Source organism: Sciurus vulgaris (assembly GCF_902686455.1).
Source record: "Sciurus vulgaris genome assembly, chromosome: 9".
Lineage (NCBI taxonomy): Eukaryota > Metazoa > Chordata > Mammalia > Rodentia > Sciuridae > Sciurus > Sciurus vulgaris.
Genome location: NC_136469.1, coordinates 140,109,750 through 140,129,273, shown reverse-complemented (window position 1 = coordinate 140,129,273; position 19,524 = coordinate 140,109,750). Strand labels below are relative to the sequence as shown.

General features: G+C 50.7%; 1 protein-coding gene across 6 annotated transcripts in view; it reads right to left on the bottom strand.

Annotated features, from left to right (window-relative positions):
* Positions 1 to 19,524, bottom strand: part of SLC2A9 (solute carrier family 2 member 9) — a 182,701-nt gene that overhangs the window by 72,077 nt on the left and 91,100 nt on the right. For all 6 annotated transcript variants that reach the window (XM_079153876.1, XM_079153880.1, XM_079153877.1 and 3 more), the window contains one exon: positions 9,364 to 9,496. In XM_079153876.1, the coding sequence (XP_079010002.1) occupies positions 9,364 to 9,496 (133 nt within the window). The remainder of the gene's footprint in view (positions 1 to 9,363; positions 9,497 to 19,524) is intronic.

Genomic DNA, 19,524 nt, shown 5'->3' with positions numbered 1-19,524 from the left:
CCTAGCCTTCCTGCCACCTTGAGTCCTTGAGATTCACTGCAAGAAGACACAAAATGGGAGTGACTCTATCTATCTCTCCATCCATCCATCCATCATCCATCCATCCATCACCCATCCATCCATCCATCCATCCATCCATCCATCCATCATCCATCTGTGCTTGGCTTTGGTGTACAAAGCCCCTACCTGGAGGAAGATTTCTCAGGTGCAGAGGTAGAAACTATCCAGACAACAGATCCCGAGCAATTATCTGAAGCCTCCCTTTAGGAACAGGGGTGCTGCCGGAGCTCCGTCCTGTTTCCCTCGGCTTCCGCCTCTCCACGGAGCCTAAGAAGCAGCGAACTTCCCTGAGCTGAGTACGGGCCTTGGTTGTAGGTGTACTCTGGTTGTCTTCATTCATTCACCGTGTACTTAGTGATCACCTACTGTCGTGGGTGAGTACTAGCTCTGAGTGCTGGGCTTCAGTGTCAGCCAAGGAGAAGTCTCTGCCCCTACCCTCATGGCACTCTGTCCAGCGAGGACAGAATACTGATCAAGGTAACCTAAATGTACCATTTCAGGTCATGGTCAGTGCTAAGAAGAAAAGGCCATCTGGGTGGGTGACAGTGAGAAGAGGGGATGTGGTCTGAGCTACTGCAGCTGAGAGACGTTTTGGGGAAGATGCCGTCTTAGCAGGGACCCAGGTGAAGAGAGGGAGGTGTGAGCTAGGCACCCTGAGGGAGAGGCTCCCAGGTGGAAGAAGCCCACACAGGGCACTGGGATGAAGGGCACCAAGAGCATCCTGCCTTTCCTGCCAGGCTTGGCCACTGGGCGTCAGCCTGGCAACTAGCATCTGGGCTCCTTCCAGCACCATTGGGGCAGAAGCCTGCAGACCACATTTCCTGATGCCTGTGCTGGCTGATCCCAGGTAGAGTCCACCAGAGAGGGTGTGAGGCCAAGGACAAGGACAAAGAAGCACTCTCCTGCTTCCAACCAAAGCCCAGCACCTTCTGTGGTGGCGGCTCCTGCTTGGTCTCTGGGGCTGTGACTCCAGCATCGTTAGTGGCAAAGACATCAGCCCAGTGGAGACAGCAGCTCCAGCGTCTGCCCGAGCCCCGTGGCTGAGCATCCTGCAGAGTCAATACAGAGGGTTGCTCATGGCCCAGGCAACTCTGCCTGCCTGCCCTTGCTGCCCAGCCCCTCCAGCGCCTCCAAAGCCATTCTGCTCCATCCGGGCCTCTCTGAAAAATGAGTTCCAGTTTGCCCGAGTGGACTGTGGACCAATGCACTCGTGCCTCAGGGTCTTAGTCTCCTTGGCCATAACATGAGAAGTAGAACGTTTGAAGCCTTTGCCGGGGGCGGGTGGTAAGGCTTAAGGTAAAGGTGGCAGGGTGCCTGAAGTCAATGCTGGCAGGCCTGCGCGTCAACTGTTAGCAGCCTTCATTCCACGCGGCCTTACTGCCTGTGTTACGCAGCCCAACACACTGGCAGGTCCTGGGGATGAGGAGGTGACTTCTGGGGTGGGGAGGGGTAGAGGTCAACACCCTGCCTCCCAGTTAGCACACAGAAGGAGCTCAACCAGGGGGGCCCCAGAGCTGGAAGGCTCCTCGGCCTCTCCCCATCCACTTCCTAATTTTTCCTGACTTGAGTGAGATAGAATCTCCGTGAAGTTCTGATTTGCCTCTCTCTAATTCTAGAGCTGTTGAACATTTTCCCATGTATTTGTGATTCTTTGTATTTCTTCCTCTGTGAAGTGTCTGTTTAGTTCCTTTGCTCACTCATTGACGGGGTTGTTTGGGGGATTTTTGGTGAGAAGTTTTTTGTGTTCTTGGTGTATCTTGGAGACTAGTGCTCTATCTGTAGGGCAGGTGGCAAGGATTTTTTCTCCTTCTCTAGGCTTCATGTTCTTCCTTTGCCGTGAAGAAGCTTTTTACCATCCCATTTGTTGATCCGCTATCATAAAACACCTGAGGCAATCAACTTACAAGGAGAAAAGGTTTACATGGCTCAAGGGTTTGGAGTTTCTGGTCCATGACCAACTGATCCCATCACTTGGGCTTCTGGTGAGGCTGCACATCATATTGGGGGAGGCTTGGGGGCAGAACAGCTCACCTGGTGAGCCAGGAAACACGTGAGGGAGGATGGGCTGGGGACAACGACCTAGGGACCTTCCACTAGGCTCCATCTCCTAGTGACTCCACCGTCTCCCGGTAGTGCTGCCCCGGGATTGAGGGAGTTCTGCCTCCAGGCCCTTTGGACAGCTTTTCCAGGGTCTCCGGCCGGCCAACCTGCCCTGCAAAGCTCAGCTTTCACAGTTGCATAAGCCACTTCCTTAAAGTGCGTCTTTCTCTGTGTGCACACACATCCCTGGTTCTGCGTCCCTGGAGAACCCCGATCAACACAGGGGCTGTGCTCGACCCGGCCCAGGACCACAGAGAATACTTCTCTCCACCATGCTCGGCCACCAAATGCATTTTCTAGTGGCAGGTGGTGGCCAACTGTGTTGTGGCCCACGAAGGTGCCTCCAGCTTCCAGCTTCAGGAACGCACCCCACCATGGCCTGACACCGGTACGCCAAGGCCACACACTTCCCTGGGGCTTCTCTTGCAGGGGTTGGGCGTAGCAGGGAAACGGAGGCAGCCTTGTCCTGGGGAGTCATGGTGGCTCTGGGAGTGGCGTTGGCGCCAGGACTTCTTGGGCCTTACTGGACCCTCCGCATACCATTCGGCAGCCGGTGCTTCTCCCCGACCTTCTGCCCCTCTCTTGGGGTTGCACACTCCCCATTTTCTCACAAGGAAACTTAGTCCTATGAAGTCCCCTCTCCTCAATCCACGTGTCCTGTGCTGTGGTTTGAATGTGTCCACCTCCCTGAATCCTTATGTGGAAATTTGGTGTCATTGTGACAGTATCAAAGGAGGGAAGTGAAGTATAGTATGGATTTCTTGTTTCCTTCAAGCTGTAAACCTGTTGCATTACAAAGGATTTTAGAGACAGGGAGGGGAGGGAAAGGGGAAATACTGGGAACGATACTGGCCACATTATTTTGCTATATTTTGTGTGCGTATGTCTACGTGCACAAATCCCACCATTAAGTATGTTTATGATGCTCTAATTAAAAATATGGGAAAGAAGAGTGTGGGGGAATCCAACTAAAATTCATCTGCTGATGGCACGTGGAGATGGGGCCTTTGGGAGCTGACCAGGGTTAGACGAGGTCCTGAGGGTGGGCCCCCCATGGCACTAGGGGCTGTATGAGAAGAGACCTGAGCTAGTGCACGTGCAGCCTCGCCACGTGTCGCCTCTGCCATGTTGCGATGAAGTACGAAGGCCTCACCAGGTGCCGGCGCCATGCTTTTGGACTTACTAGCTTCCAGAACTATAAGAAAGACATTTCTTTTCTTTATAAATTCCCTAGTCTCTGGTATTCAGTTACAGCAGCAGAAAATGGACTAAGACAATATTATTTCTTGGAGGACCAGATTAACATATGTGGTAAACCAGATGCTTGGCAATCCATGCTCCCGTGGAGCTGTAGTGAGCCTTCCAGCAAGAGGACGACCAAGGGGACCCAAAGGAAGGACGAGCTTTTGCAACAAGGCAGCCATCGCCCCATCCTCTGGGACCATTGAGACAGCCCTCAGTGTTACAGGACGGTGGGGAAGGGTCTTACCCCAGGCCCAAGTCTCTCTGTGCTGCGTTGAGGTCTTGGCTGGGTCTAGGATGCTGAAGCAGCTTAGGAAGTCATTTCCTTTGCCTTCTGGACAAGAACCTGCTTGATACATGACGGTGCTTGTTAATAGTTTGATGCCGGCCCCGAGACTATAGTTCCTGCAACTGTGGCTGCTGTGGCATTATTGTGCACACCGCAAAGCATCCTGGCGTCCACCGTGGGGTTTGATCATCCTCTGGCCCTGGAGATAGGCACCTGTGTTCCTTCCATTTCACAGGTGAGCCTTTGAGGCAGTGGGCAGCCTGTGGGGAGGGGTCAGCACAGCTCAGGGGGGAAGGGAGGCGGGACCAGCTCCTGTGACTGCCAGTCACCCTCCACTGCGGCACACAGCAGGCCTTCCAGGGAGCCAGGAGCACCACTATGCCTGCTGTGACGCCACCAGGTACCGAGGGCGAGAGGTGGGTGCGCTCATCGGCTGGCAGCAGAATGTCTCCTGGGAAAGTGCCACCTGGCTGGGAATGTTTTCACAAATGCCTGCCTGGCACACAGGGTGTCTGTCGGCTGCAGTCTACACGTCAGCTGACTCCGGGTTTGAGAAGCAACTGGGGCTCCAGGGGCCTCTGGGCGGAGATGAAGGGAAGGAAGGAGGCGGCTGGCGAGATCTGCAGCCACCTGGGGCGGAGGTTGCTGAGGAGTTGATGTCAGGTGGGGTTGTTATGAGAGAAGGATGGGACAGAACTGGCGTCCCTGAGACAGAGGCAGCCCGGAGCTCAGGAAGGGGCAGGACCTCAGAGAAATCCCGGAGAGGGCTCTGAGACTCCCTGCCTGCGGCCTGGGCAGGCGATTCCTCCTAGCCCTCGAGGGAGACCCCAGCGGGCTCGGATTTGACAGGCCGCATCCCCTGCTGACCCTCGGCCTTTCTCCAAGTCTGGAGCGAGTCTAGCTGTGGCCCTCAGGCTCTTGCTGTTTGGGATGAAGACACACTGGAACACCCCGCAGGCCTGCCTTGGTGTGGGAGGTGGGCGTTCATAGGGTGGTTCCTGTTTCCTGCCCCTTTGGGCCCTTGCAGTGCTGCAGGAAGAAGCCTGTCTCTGGGCAGAGTTCCTGTGCTCAGTCCCCTGCACCAGGCTGGCTCTCGGCCAGGGATGCACGTGGCCAGTCAGTCCAAGGGCGAACAAGAGGCCTTTCCAGCTAACCCATCTGGGCTCACACCTTAAAGACAAAAGCAGAGGGGCTGCAGGAGAGGCCCTTGGTCTCCTTGGAGGAGTCAGCGACTTTGCCGGCAGACAGACACAGCGAGAGGGCTTGGAGGCAACCCAACCCTGCCTCTCTCTGCTGCTCCCTCTCCACGTTTAGGAAATAGTGCCATCTTTGGAGTGACTGGGTTAAGCACAGGACATTAAAGCATCCCTCTTCTCTCTTTGGTCATCCCCAGGTAAGCACAGGTAAGCCTAGGTAGGGCCTTCAGGTAAGGCCTGGCCAGACAGCAGGGCCCGGGAGGAGTGGGTCACCATGGCCTCTGTCCTGGAGGCTTGTCTTGGTTTAGTGGGAGCATTTGGCAGGCAGGAGACTGGGGAGGGGACAGGGCAGTGTGCCTCTGAGGTTGTCCCTTAGCAAGAACCCGCAGCTGCTGCCTCCCCTACCCCTGCCCTCCTCGCACCCGCGTCTCGGCTTTGGTGATGACGACTTATCTATGTTTATCTTCTCCCACTGAACATGGAGTGCCTAGCATGCTTTGTCCTGCTGCAGATACCTATGATTGTAAATTAGTGGATTAAGTGGGCATGGGGTAGAATATTTAGGGTTAAGAAGATAGATGATTATTAACTGCTCTTTGATGCAGTAGATGCACTTTTCAAATACAGGAACCATAACATTCCAGCAGAAAGTATGAGCCTTAAACCCACTTGCCAGTGGATCAACCATCTTTGGCTAATATATTGCCTTTGTGTGTGCGCTCTGTCTTTTCTAAGCACACTCGCACACGTACCTGAGGCAGCTCGCTCTGCTCCTCTGAGCTCGGCTCTGGAGTGGGACACACTGAGTTAGGATCTCTTCTGCTGCCAACTAGGCAGGAGCTCAGTCACACTGCTTCCCTCTGAGGGCCCATTTTCTGGTCTTCAGAGTTCTGCAGACTTGGGAGCATTGTTGATTATAAAGGTAAAATGTCTCATGTGTAGAAGACACTTGATGAACTGTAGTGGGAAAATGCTATACTGTAGGAAAATGTTTGAAAATCTTTAAGCTCAATTATTTGCTATAAAAAAATTAAATGTTTTTTACAATAATTTTGAGAATTTAGGTAAGGAATTTTCTAACTTATTTCAAACTGAGATATAGCCACAGTCCAGCCCTAACTGACTTTCCTCACTTAACGTGATGTATGAGCTTCCTATTGCTGCTATAACAAGTAACCACAAACTTAGTGACTAAACAGCACACATTTACTACCTCACAGTTCCTAAAGGAACAAGTCTGAAATGGGGCTCACTGGGCTGAAAGCAGGGGGATGATAGGACCAAATTCCTCTGGAGGCTGGAAGGAGGATCAATGTCCTTGACTTCCCAGCTCCAGGAGGCTGCCTGCTTTCCCCTCCATCTTAAAAGCCCAAAGCACCGCATCTTCTCCCCTCTCTCTTTCCCCTCCTCCCTCTGTTTTCTGCTTCCACCCAACATCAGGTTGCTTTCCCTAACTCTCTGCCTCCTGCTCTCACTTCAAAGAGCCCTTGTGATTTCACTGGGCTCATCCAGATAATCCAAGATGATTTTCCCATCTTAGAATCCTCATCTGCAAAGTCCCTCTGTCATGCGAGGTGATGTGGTCACAGGTGTGGAGATCAGGATGGGGGCATACTTGGGACCATTGTCCTGCTGGCCATATGTGACTATAAAGATAGAGACAAGGAAGCATGCTCAGGACACAAAGACTGGAGGAGAAAAGCATCCTCGTGGATGAACCCACGTACAGCCCAGCGTGAGGGACAATAATTGATTTGTCAGGGCCTTGGGTGATTTCTTCACCCAACGTTAAATTCTCTGACCCCAGAGCAAAACTCGTATTCATTTTAGCCATAGACTCCCTCTCTTCAAATGCCAGGCAAGGCGGAAACCCAAAGGCCAGTGCATGCCACCCTCTCCCTGTTATTGGGGGCGCCCTGACCCCTCCACTCCAGTTTCCCTACCTGGCTGAAGGTCGCAGTCATGGTGTCTCTCTTTCTGCAAAGTAGCACCCAGGCTGGAGAGGGCTGGTAGGCGCAGGGGGCTGGGCTCTGCTAGGTCTCCCTCCTGCTCTGTCCCCAGAAGCCCTCCCCATCCCTGGGTCCTCAGAAACCCCAGACATGCAACGCCGCACTTCCATCAACAACCCACTCCTCTGCACCTCCTTTCTTTAATATTTTCACTTTCCATTGACCTGTAGTAGTTGTGCATCTTTATGGGGTATGGTGTGACATTTCACCAATGCACACAACGCGGACCAGGAATAAAAACGTGGTCTGCTTTCTCCGTGGTGGCGAGGGTTTAATGAGCGAATGTGGGGAAGATGCTAGAGTCAAGTAGCTCTCAGCACCTCAGGGCCACGCGCCTGTGTGTCTGCCCCTCCCAGCACACCGCCCTCCCACCTCCGGGCAGGTGTGCCACTGCGTGTCCCTGTCTTTGCCCACTGCTTGGCAGAATGCCCAGCATGGCAAATATCTGTTGTTTGCTAAAGTGGAATTGGTACTATAGTTAGTGGAAATGTAAACTTCGAGATTCCGTCTCAACCTGAGGCCCACATCTGTGAGGCCCACCCTGCTTTACAGCTGGACCCCCTCACTTCCTACACACTGTGAAAGAAACACCTTCCCTACTCTCCGGCATTTCCACACCGCCTGTCCCTCTGTGCTAGACCAGAAGCATTTCCCGAGGGTTGGTCCCCGGGAGCCAGGTGGGGGGAGGTCCCCCAGGCCAGGGGGCTGCCTTTCTGCTGAAGGGATAGCTTGCTTCCTAGGAGCCTGCTGCTTTCTGGAACCGGATCTCCTGGGCTCTGTTTCAGCTCCTCCTTTTCGCTCCAGAGCCTCCAGACATCTGAAGCCCAGCTTTGGTGCGGTCTTCCTTCCCGCCAGCTACAGGGAGTCGCCCAGAGCCCTCGCTAGCCCCTTGCCCGGTGGCCCTCTGTGCATGCCAGGGCAGGAAGGCAAGTCCCCCGGGGCTCCTGCCCTTATTCCGACTTGCTGACTGTGAATCGGGCTGGGTGTTAGCCAGGCTCCCTGTGGCTTCTGGAGGAAGGGGCTCCAGGCCCATGCCCACCTCCACGCTGCGGGGGAGAGCCTGTGCACACGCGCACTGGGCGTTAGTTTCCGTCGCATTCTCGAAGCCTCCGTGGGCCTCGATAAGTGAGAAACCAGAGTCTTAATGGCCCGCGTCTTTAAGCCTATTTCTTCAACTGCAAAATGAAGAAGAAATGACTCTGTCTCCTGACTTGACTTTAAAGAAATGTTATAAGTAAGAAACTAGATCTGCAGATCGGAACCATAAGCTGCTAGAGAAGTATGACTACAGGCATCATTAATGTTTCATTTTACCATTGGTTAATTCAAACACATTTAGGTAGTCTAAATTTTGGGGTGGGTACCAGGGATTGAACCCAGGGGTGCTTTACCATGGAGGTAGCTCCCAGCCCTTTTTATTTTTATTTTGAGGCGGGGCTCACTAAGTTGCTTAGGGTCTCTGTGAGTTAGGCGATTCAAGTTTTAAAAGATGTGGCACAATTATATGTATGATTCTCAAAATTTTCCCTGGGCATGAGCAGTAGTGAAGTTTAGATTGGAAGCGAGAATACGGGCAAAACACCAGGCAGAGTCCTCAGGAGTCAGAGAGCAGTAAACACTCGGAAGCTCTGTGCAACCATCTAACCAGTCCTCACAACAGCCCCACGGAGGGGCTTGTGTCCCTTCCTGTCAGAGACCAGGGTCTGCAGGCTCGGGTTAGATGACTCGCTCGAGGTCAGATGCCAGCCTAGCTGGGGCATGGCACCTGGGGTTCTGGGCACTCACGCTTCACCCCAGCACCGTCAGCTGGCTCTCAGCTCTTGTTTTATAAACCAAAGGAACAAGACTTGACCGCTCCCTCCACACTGTCAGTCTCCAGGCAGAGCGATCTCCCGGGCCTCGGCAGCACTGCTGATTCTGAAAGGCATGCTTGAACCTGGTCTGGAACGTAGGGGTTGAAGGAAGTGACCTGAGGCCACTCCCAGGTCTCACTGCGAGCCTCAGTTTTCTCTCCTGCGAAGTGGGCGTGCTTCTTCCTCCCTCACAGGGCTGCCGAGTACGTCGTGGGGCTCACAGGACAGGAGCACTCAGGCCCGTGCCTGGTGTGCACGGGTACTTATTCTGAGCTTGCCCCTTCTCCTTCCCTCGCATGCACACATTGAGACAGTGAAGAGAAGACGGGGCACTGCCACACACCCAAGCCACGAGCAGATCCCAGTTTGCTTCACCTCTGGGGGTGGACGCTAGCAGGAGGCTGCTGCCAAGTAAGGGGACCTGGCCTCATCCTGTCTGGGCTGGCTTTTCCAGACTCCCTAGGCGACTGACCCCCTGTGCCCCTCTGATCCCCGTAGCAGGAAGATGTCCTGTTACGCCCAGCACGGCCCCTTCCCGTGCCCACGGGCCCAGGTCTCAGCGCAGGCCTGCTCCATGTGCAAGCGAGCCGCGTGACGAGGGGACGTGTCCCTACCTTTCACGGCTCCAGCCTCGTCATGCTTCTCAAAGAGCAGGTAGCGAGGGCTCTCGGGGAGAAAGGGCAGGCTCACCAGCTGGATGAAAGCGGGGACCATGATCACCCCAAACAGGTACGGCCAGGTGCTCTCCTGTGGGGAGAAGATGCTGCTGAAGTCGCGACCTTTGGTCATTGCTGGGCACTAGGCCACTGGACCACGCAGCTTTGACTCTGCTGAGGGCCTCCCTACCCAGCATGGTCCATGAACAGAGGCCAAGGGAAGGGAACTGACCCAGGTGAGGCATCTGCCTGCACACGGGGAATTTTGGTGTGCGTCTGTCCTGAGCCGTCTGTGGACTGCAGCCCGACGGCAGCTCTGAGGGCCTCAGGCGGCCAGGCTCTCGGGCAGGGCTGGCTGGCTCCCTCCCACAGGTCCAGGGTGGGCCTGAGCGCCTCCTGGCCGCCCTCTCCTGCAGCACCCACCTCGCAGGTGCGTGGGTGAGCATCAGCGGAGGGCTCTGGGAGCGCCCCTGCCCACAGGTGCGTGGAGGCAGTGCTGGCGCCTCCCCAGACCCCTCCACAGCCCCGTACCCCACCGACTTTCTTGGGTGGGCACACAGAAGGGTGGCTGGGCACTCCCTGCCCTGGAAGCGAAGGGGGCACCGTGCTCAGGCCGCCCTCGGGTGGGGGGACCTCCCCGCTCTGGCTGTGAAAGGCGACCAGGCCCCTGCAACGAACGGCACCACTCAAGGGAAACCTGGCGGCTTCAGCAGCGCCCGCCAGGCCGCCCTGCCCCGGGGCAGCCCTCTTCCTGATCGGCTGGTCTCCTCGCCCAGCTCTGCAAGGAGCTCTCACTGTGCGGCTGAAAGAGGACAGTGGAGGGCGGGAGGAGGAACAAGGGCACCACACCAAGTTCTGGGCGTGTTTTATCCTGAGAGTGGCCGCAGACCCCAGGGAAGGCAGGCACAGCGAGCCGGGGACCTCGGCCTGGAGGAGGCGCACCGCTCAGGGCCCAGGTGCCAGCAGTGGCCGCCCTCCCACTCCGGGGGCAGAAGCCCTCCCTCCTGCTCTCCGGAGACGCCCTCCCTGCAGCGTCCTGGATGGCAGAGACCCTGTGCAAGGCCTGGAGCCCACGAGGGTGGAGCAGGGACCCCTGAAGCCCAGAGTGAGCTGGGAGGGGGCCTGCCAGGGGCACTGACCTCCTAGGCACGGTCCCCCTTCCTGAACCTAGTGACCGCTATTTGTCTAGCTCCATTGGTTCCACTGGCCTGCATGGTGAGGGACCCACAAGGCAAGACTGGCTTGTCCACCTGGGGAGACTCTACCTAGGAGACCCCATGAGGAGAAGAAAGCAGCTGAGGGACCACCGAGGGCCAGAGAGAGAGAGGGCAGTGGAGAGGAGCGCTAATGGGCATGGGTTTCATCTGGGGCTGATAAAAATATTCTAGAATTAGGTAAGACTGCTGGCAACGCATCTTTGTGACGGTACTAAAACCCACTGAGTCACAGATTGTAAAAGGATGAATTTTTAAAAACTTTCTCTGCAGTTTATTTTAACTTTTCTCATATGCAAAATTGGAAAAATAATGTACAGTAAAGTTTAAATAAAACAGACATGCAAAGCATTACAGTACTTGACACTTTCTTCTAATGGGGCAATAGTAATAATGAGTGATCGTATTGGATTCACTTTGTACATATTAACAGCTAGCAACTACTTTAAATATCTTCCTCAGAAAATCACATGGTGAGATGTCATCCCATCGTATTTCACGTGAAACCTCATTACTGCTGAATAACCTTGCAGACTTAATTAGATGGTTTTTTAAAAAATATTTTGTTTTTTATTTGTTCTAACTAGTTATAAATGACAGAAGAATGCATTTATGTATTTTGATAAATCATACATAAATGAAGTATAATTTCTCATTTTTCTGATTGTACATATTGTAGGATCACATTGGTCATGCAGTCATATGTGTACATGAGGTAATAATGTCTGTATTCTTCCTACCCCAACACTCCTTCCCCTCCCTTCACTCCCCGCTACCTAATATAAAGTAACTCTATTCTTCCCTAGCCCCCTGACCAGGACCTCACTGTGAATTAGCATCCGTATATCAGACGAAACATTCAGCCTTTGGTTTTTGGGGTTTGGCTTATTTCACTTAACATGATATTCTCCAACTCCATCCATTTACCAGCAAATACCATAATTTCATTCTTCTTTAAGGCTGAGTAATATTCCATTGTGTGTATATATATATATATATGTGTGTGTGTGTGTGTGTGTGTGTGTAATCACACTTTCTTTATCCATTCATCTGTTGAAGGACACCTAGATTGGTTCCACAATCTAGCTATTGTGAATTGAGCTGCTATAAGCATTGATGTGGCTGTGTCACTATATTATGCTGATGTTAACTCCTTTGAGTATAAACCTAGGAGTGGGAGAGCTGGGTCAAATGGTGGGTTCATCCCACGTTTTCTGAGAAATCTCCATACTGCTTTCCAGAGTGGTTGCACCAATTTGCATTCCCACCAGCAATGTATGAGTGTGCCTTTTCCCCCACATCCTCGTCAACATTTATTGTTGCTTGTATTCTTGATAATTGCCATTCTGATCGGAGAGAGATGAAATCTTAAGAGTAGTTTTAATTTTCATTTCTCTAATTGCTAGAGATGTTGAACATTTTTTCATATATTTGTTGATTGATTGTATTTCTTCTTCTGTGAAGAGTCTGTTCCATTCCTTAGCCCATTTATTCATTGGGTTACTTGTTTTCTTGGTGTTAAGTCTTTTGAGTTCTTTATATATCCTAGAGATTAATGCTTTATCTGAGGTGCATGTGGTAAAGATTTTCTCCCAATCTGTAGGCTCTCTCTTCACATTATTGATTATTTCCTTTGCTATAAAGAAGCTCTTTAGTTTGAATTCATCCCATTTATTGGTTCTCGATTTAACTCCTTGGACTTTAGGGGCCTTGTTAAGGAAGTCAGGTCCTAGGCCAACATGGTGAAGATTTGGGCCTACTTTTTCTTCTAGTCATCACAGGGCCTCTGTTCTAGTGCCTAAGCCTTTGATCCACTTTCAGTTGAGGTTCATGTAGAGAGAGAGAGGAAGGCTTATATTTCATTTTGTTACATGTGATTTTTCCAGTTTTCCCAGCACCATTTGTTGGATAGGCTATCTTTTCTCCAGTGAATGTTTTTGGTGCCTTTGTCTAGTATGAGATAGCTGCATTTATGTGGGTTTGTCTCTATGTCTTCTATTCTGTACCATTGGTCTATGTGTCTGTTTTGATGCCAATACCATGATGCTTTTTTTACCATAGCTCTATAGTATAGTTTGAAGTCTGGTATTGTGATTCCTCCTGCTTTATTTTTCTTGCTAAGGATTGCTTTGGCTATTCTGTGTCTCTTATTTTCCCAAATGAATTTCATGATTGCTTTTTCTAGTTCTCTGAAAAATGTCATTGGGGTTTTAATAGGAATTGTAATAAATTTGTATAACACTTTTGGTAGTATGGCCATTTTGATAATATTAATTCTACCTATCCAGGAGCATGGGAGGAAATACAGAAGCTAATTAGAAACTATTTTGAAAATTTATACTCCAATAAAATAGAAAATATTGAAGACATTGACAAATTTCTAGAGACATATGACCTACCCAACCTGAATCAGGAGGTCATACATGATTTAAACAGAAAAATTTCAAGTAATGAAATAGAAACATCATCAAAAGCCTACCAATTAAGAAAAGCTCAGGACCAGACAGATTCTCAGCTGAGTTCTACAAGACCTTCAAAGAAGAATTAACACCAATACTTCTCAAATTATTCCATGAAATAGAAAAGGAGGGAACCCTTCCAAACTCATTCTATGAGGTTACTATCACCCTGATACCAAAACCAAACAAAGACACATCAAGTAAAGAATATCCCTTTATATGCAAAAATTCTCAATAAAACTTTGGCAAATCACATACAAAAATGAACTAAAAAGATAGTGCGCCATGATCAAGTGGGTTTCATCCCAGGGATGCAAAGTTGGTTCAACATATGGAAATCAATCAACATAATTCATTATATCAATAGAATTAAAAACAAAAGAATCATATGATCATCTCAAGAGATGCAGAAAACACATTTGACAAAATACAGGACCTCTTCATGTTCAAAACGCTAGAAAACCTAGGGATAGTAGGAATATACCTCAACATCGCAAAAGCCATATATGCTGACCCTAAGGTCAACATCATTCTAAATGGAGAAAAATTGAAAGCATTCCCTCTAAAAACTGGAAGGCAGGGATGCCCTCTTTCACCACTTTTATTCAGCATTGTCCTTGAAACTCTAGCCAGAGCAATTAGACAGAAGAAAGAAATTAAAGGGATGCAAATAGGAAAAGAAGAACTCAAACTGTCCCTATTTGCCAATGACATGATTCTGTATTTAGAAGATCCAAAAAATTCCACCAGAAAACTTCTAGAACTCATAAATGAATTCAGCAAAGTAGCACGATATAAAATCAATACCCATAAGTCAAACGCATTCCTACGCATCAGTAATGAACCTATTGAAAGAGAAATTAACAAAACTACCCCATTTGCAGTAACCTCAAAAAAAAAAAAAAATGAAATACTTGGGACTCAAGCTAACAAAAGAGGTGAAAGACCTCTACAATGAAAACTATAGAACACTAAAGAAAGAAATTGAAGAAGAAAGAGATTGAAGACCTTAGAAGATGAAAAGGATGAATTTTATGATATGTACATTATATCTTAATTAAAAAATTTGAAACCGTGGGAGAAAGAAAAATGACATAAAGCGGACTCCATGTCAGTGGATCGAACACATTAAAAAAAATTGTTGTCATGATTCCCTAAACCAGACGGCGTCCCAACACGTACACAGCATCTGTGTGGAATTGGGTACTATAAGTAATCAGGAGGACCTGAAGCCCACAGGAGGGAGTGTAGAGGTCACGGGCAAACAGGACACGTTTATGCAGGGGCTGGAGCTTTGGTGGATCTGGGTTTCCGTGGGAACCCAGGAGCCAGCCCGTGAGGACAGGGCGGGATGGCTGTTCAAGTGTGGGGCACTTGCCCGTTGTGGGTGCTGCTCTTTCCTCTTTTCTTGCAGAGTCTGGCTGCTTTCTCAGTAAGGGCAAAGCAGAAGCTGGGCAGAAAAGGCAGGAAAGGCCACTTGATTGAGCTCTGGCCTGGTGCCAGGCCTGGTGGGTGTGCTGCCTGTCATTGTCTCTGTCAGTCAACCTCCCAGCAATCAGGAGGGGATGGAGCTTTTGCTATGCTCTGGGGATGGACAAGGGAAACACCCATGCTGGGGCCTCGGGTCAGTGCCGCCCAGGAGAGAATCAAGCCCCATTTTCCCCATGTCAGCAGAACCAAGGGCTGTGTCCCAGGGATGGTGTCCTTGGAGGGCCACTGGGTGAGGGGCAGAGAGGAGACGGAAGAACAGCCTGGAGCAGGAACAGCATGTGCACACACAGAGGCATAACCCACCAGGCAGGTAGGGTCAGGGAATGCTGGAGATATGGGGGCTGAGGCTGGAGCTTCTGGTGAAGGCTAAGTCATGGTGACTTTGCTGCCATTTCATGGCTCTTGGACTTGGTTTGTGAGTGAACTGGAGACTATGAAGAATCTACACTTAACCAAGATGGATAATCTCTATTTTCTTTAATTTATAATTCAGTGTTTCTGCAATCTTCCAATCAGTAACTACATTTAACATTCATGATATCTTTGTCCCTTTTCTGATGCTATAACAAATACCTGAGACCTGGTAGCTTATAAGGAATGGAAATGTGTTTGGTTCATGGTTCTGGTGATTGGGAAGTCAAGACCTTGGTGCTGGCATCTGTTGACGGCCTTCTTGCTGCATCATAGTGTGGTAGAAGGCGTCACATGGTGAGACAGAGCAAACATGACAGTTCGGGAGTCTCTCCTCCTCTTCTTATAGTGACTAATGCCATCATGGGGCCGCAAGCTCATGATCTCATCTGACCCTCATTACCTCCCAAAGGCCCCACTTTCGGATCTGATCAGCATGACCTTGGGGATTAGAAGTCCCTAATACTTGAAGTCTGGACTTCATGACTAGTATTCCTGAGAGGCTGTTACCAGCTTGGTGGCCTTTGATCCAGGTGTCTTAACTGCAAGGACATGTGGGATCCTTCCTTAGAGGGTCACTTTAGGGCCATGGTCTAGCTTCTCTCTCTACAGAGAAGGCAGACACTGTGACCCCCAGACTGCATGACCCCTGACTTATCCCAGGACAGGGACAGTGATGGTGGCCGCTCTGCACCTGTCCCTCCATTGGGTAGTGGATTGGGGAGTGTCTGGATAGAGCAGGGCTAGCAATTTTCCCAGGATGGACAGAGTGTGGCCACAACAGCGTGTGTGAACTTGGACTTTTGCAGCAAGAGCTCAGAGACTTCCCAGACTGCCGGCTGACCTCAGGGAGGGGTGCTGTGGTTGAGAGCGATGCCACCTACTGCCCTCCTCTCTGCCGAGGACCTGAGTTGGGGAGTGTGTAGGCGAGTGTCCGGGGAGTGCGTCAGCCACCTGGGGAGACTGCATGAGTTAGCGGGTGTCTAGAGGGCTTGGTGTGGGACCTTGCGCACCACCATCAATCAACAGGACACAGCGGCTTGGGTCATGGAGCGAACCTACATCACGTCCTTTGGTCCTCTCAGTGACCTCCGACAAGGGCCCACTGTTATATCCACTCTTCAGAAACATTAGGTGTAGAACCAAGAGGTTCAAAGGCACAGTCCAGACTTGAGCCAAGACCACACACCAAGCCCTGGATCCCAGAACTTGAATTCTGATCCGTAGCACCTGAGATGTGCCTTGGTGACCACAGAGGGCCCCAAGGCCACCAGACCCAGGGTGGGGCTAGGCAAATGGGTCTGACCTTCCATCTGCCTTAGGCCAAAGAATCATCAGTGCTCCTGGATGCTTGGTTCCAACATAAATGAAAGACTCCTGGGTGGCACATAGTAGCTATTCAATAAATGTCAGCTGGAGAAATGGACACATGTTGGAAGGGGATTGTTTACAAGCTGGTCACCGTCCCAAATTTCCCCTGCCATTTGTAGAGCTGGCCTCTGGCTATCTTTTCTGGAAGTCTTCCAAAAATAAGGCATATATTTAAAAGCTGGGTAACACTGGCCTAGCACAGGACCCAGGGAGACACTGACCATCAATCTCAGGGGATCCCCATGGCAGAGCCTGATGAGATGGGAGGAGATTCAGCTCTGGGACCTGGGTCAGGGTCCTCGCACCTGCTCTTTGGCTCAGGAGGAAAGATGTGCAAAGTCCTGTTGGCCATGGTTTTTAACTGCCCATCGGCAGGACGAGCGGACCTCGCAATTGATCTACCCCCTCACTCTGCAAGGTTTCCACTTTAATAATAAACTTCCAGGTTGTATTTCTCCCAAGCTTTCCATGCCTTCAGACCTTTCCAAAAATGCTATCCTCCTAGGCTGTGCTGAGACAGCAGGAAGTTTTTAAGTAGAGTTGGCATCACTGATCTTACCCGGAGGCAAGTTCTTATTACAGGAGGCCACAGAGTGCCCAGCGCCCCAGACAGACCGAGCAGGGGAACTGATGCTGGCCTTGGCCACTCCTGCTACCCAAGGACAAGGGCTCCGGAGGCAGCCCCGCTCAGTGCTGCCAGGGGCAAAAAGGCAGAGATGAGCCCCACCTTACAAAGATCCTTTGGGAATCAAATGGGGTGCATTTCCTTATTTCTTTAATATTTAGATCAACAGGCTTCTATCCTAGGGTCACAGTGTCAACTAAGAACTGGGCAGAATGGCCAGTCCAAAATATGAATCAAAAGCGACCTGACTGAAGAGACGGGATGAGCCGCATTCCACTGCCCTCCTTCTCTCTCCACCTGCCAGGGGCTGAGACCCTGCAGTGTGAAGAGCTGGGCAGGAGGTGCGGCGCTTGGCTTCTCTCCCCCACGCCCAGCCCGCCACATCTGAGTCCTCCAGGGTCCCAGCTGGGGTGTGGGAGTGGTGAGGAGCTCGCTGGGTCCCTGGGGGTGATGAACTTTGAGGCTGGTTCTTCCTTGTGAGCACTTTCTAGGGGTTCTGGAGAGACTCATCTCAGGACTACCCAGCTTCCTCTGCAGCCCCCCAGCCTGGGGGTTGCAGCTCTTTCTCTCTCTGCTGCAGCTCTGAGGGATCCAGGGTCAAGGTTATTTGTGAGAGTTGTGCCCAGCCATTGGCTGTCTGCCATCGGGTGCATTGGAGCTGAAATCCAGCCCACCTGATTCCCAAGCCGGTGCCCCTGGGGTTGGCAGGTTAATCACGCTTTATACCTTCTGTATTTTGTTATGCCTGGGCATGTTGGGCCTTACTGATCCAGGAGAGACTGCCCCTCCCAGAGCTGGCTATTACCTGGAGGAAGCAAATGACTCCCCTTAGATACACCTGCCACGCGCAAACCAACTGAATCCATGCTCCATCCAGGACTCTATTTAAGATATTCCTGCTCTTAAAGCTTGTTTTTAAATGCTGAAACTTTCCTTTACAGTATCCTAACATTACATACTACTGTAAATAATATTCCTCTATGAAGTATTGTAACATCCTGTCTATAGAAGAAAAATCCGAAGTTCACAGAGGTGAACCTAGAGGTGAACGCAAGAAGTAGGGACCAGATGGATGAGCACCTGGGCTCTTTCCTTGACCTTGTTCCTTGGCTCCTTTGGGTCTCAGAACAAAGCAGGGCCAAATCACCTTGCCGTGAGCCAAAAGGGATTTGCATGCAGATCATAGTGGACCAGTCAGTCCCACCATGCTACAGGACATCTGTGGAAACGGGGACTCACGAAAATCACTCAAGCTCAGCTCCAATAGCTCACGCCTTACACAGGCCACTGTGCCAAGGCATGAGCAGCAGGTGTGTCGGCCGTGGTACGGGAAGCCTGGGCTCCCTGCAGGCGGGTGTAGGAGAAGCATGCCGCATTGGACAACAAATGTCCCAGAGGTCCTCGCATCTCCACCCAGTGCCTGCCATGTGCCCCTCACCTGGGCCCCTCTTCCCACCAGCCCTCCTGCCACAACTCTCACAGGAACAGCTAAGGGAGAACCAGCAGCCACTGCCTCTTCTACTCCTTCCTCACCTTTGAGTGAAAAGCTAATTAACTGAAGGTCTCCAACACCAATTCTGAAGAGTCACAGCCACTTCGTCTCAGGCGTATGCACTGATTTCCTCACCTCTGTTGTCCCAAATGTCGTTTTCTGAAACTTTGGGGAGAAATTTGTTTTGCTCTTGTGTCATGGTTTGGATGGGAGCTGTCCACCCCAAGTCTCCCGTGTTAACGCAGCAGTACTCAGAGGTGTAACGCTTAGGTTTTGAGACCTGTACACTGGTCAGTCCATCCGAGTTGGAATGGACCGGCTAGGTGGTAACTGTGGGCAGGCGGGGCATGACTGGAGGCGGGTCACTGGGGCCTACCCCAGAAGGGGTCATCTTCCCTTTTGTCCCCCTGACCCCTGGTTCCCAGCTGCCCAGGACAGAGCAGAGTCCTCCAGACACCCTCCTGCCATGACGTTCTGCCTCATGTTGGCCCAGGACCATGGAGTCTGCCCACCAAGGACTCGTACCTCTGAAGCCATGAGCCAAAATAAACTTTTTCTCCTCTAAGTTGTCCTTGTCAGGTATTTTGGGCACAGTGACAAGAAACTGAGTAACACATGTTGGAATCACTTTGGATTAGAAAATTAAGTCTCCTTTCTTCTCTTTCTCTCTTCTTTTTTCAAAGAAGTGTCCTTTATCAGTCTTGAAACACACATCAAGAGGAAAATGCACAGTAAAGGCAAAACTCTACCTTGGTCTAATTTGCCAAACTCTATGCACAGAAACTTGAGGATGAATGTGAAGACATAACTAAGGGCTCAGAAAAGAAAATTTTAAAAAAAATGGTCTTTAGGGTTTGGGATTTTTTTGAGAACTGTTCTTCCATGGGAAGAAAAACACACACTTCTTTCTAGGATAATAAGCTGGGATGTGAGGAATCAAATTTTGCAAATGTTTTTCATTTTTCCCAATGAAAGGAGGAGGCAGATATGAAAGTTTTCAACATAGAATTGAAAAATAACTTGAAAAGTAAAATTGTCAGAAGGAGACAGGAAAGT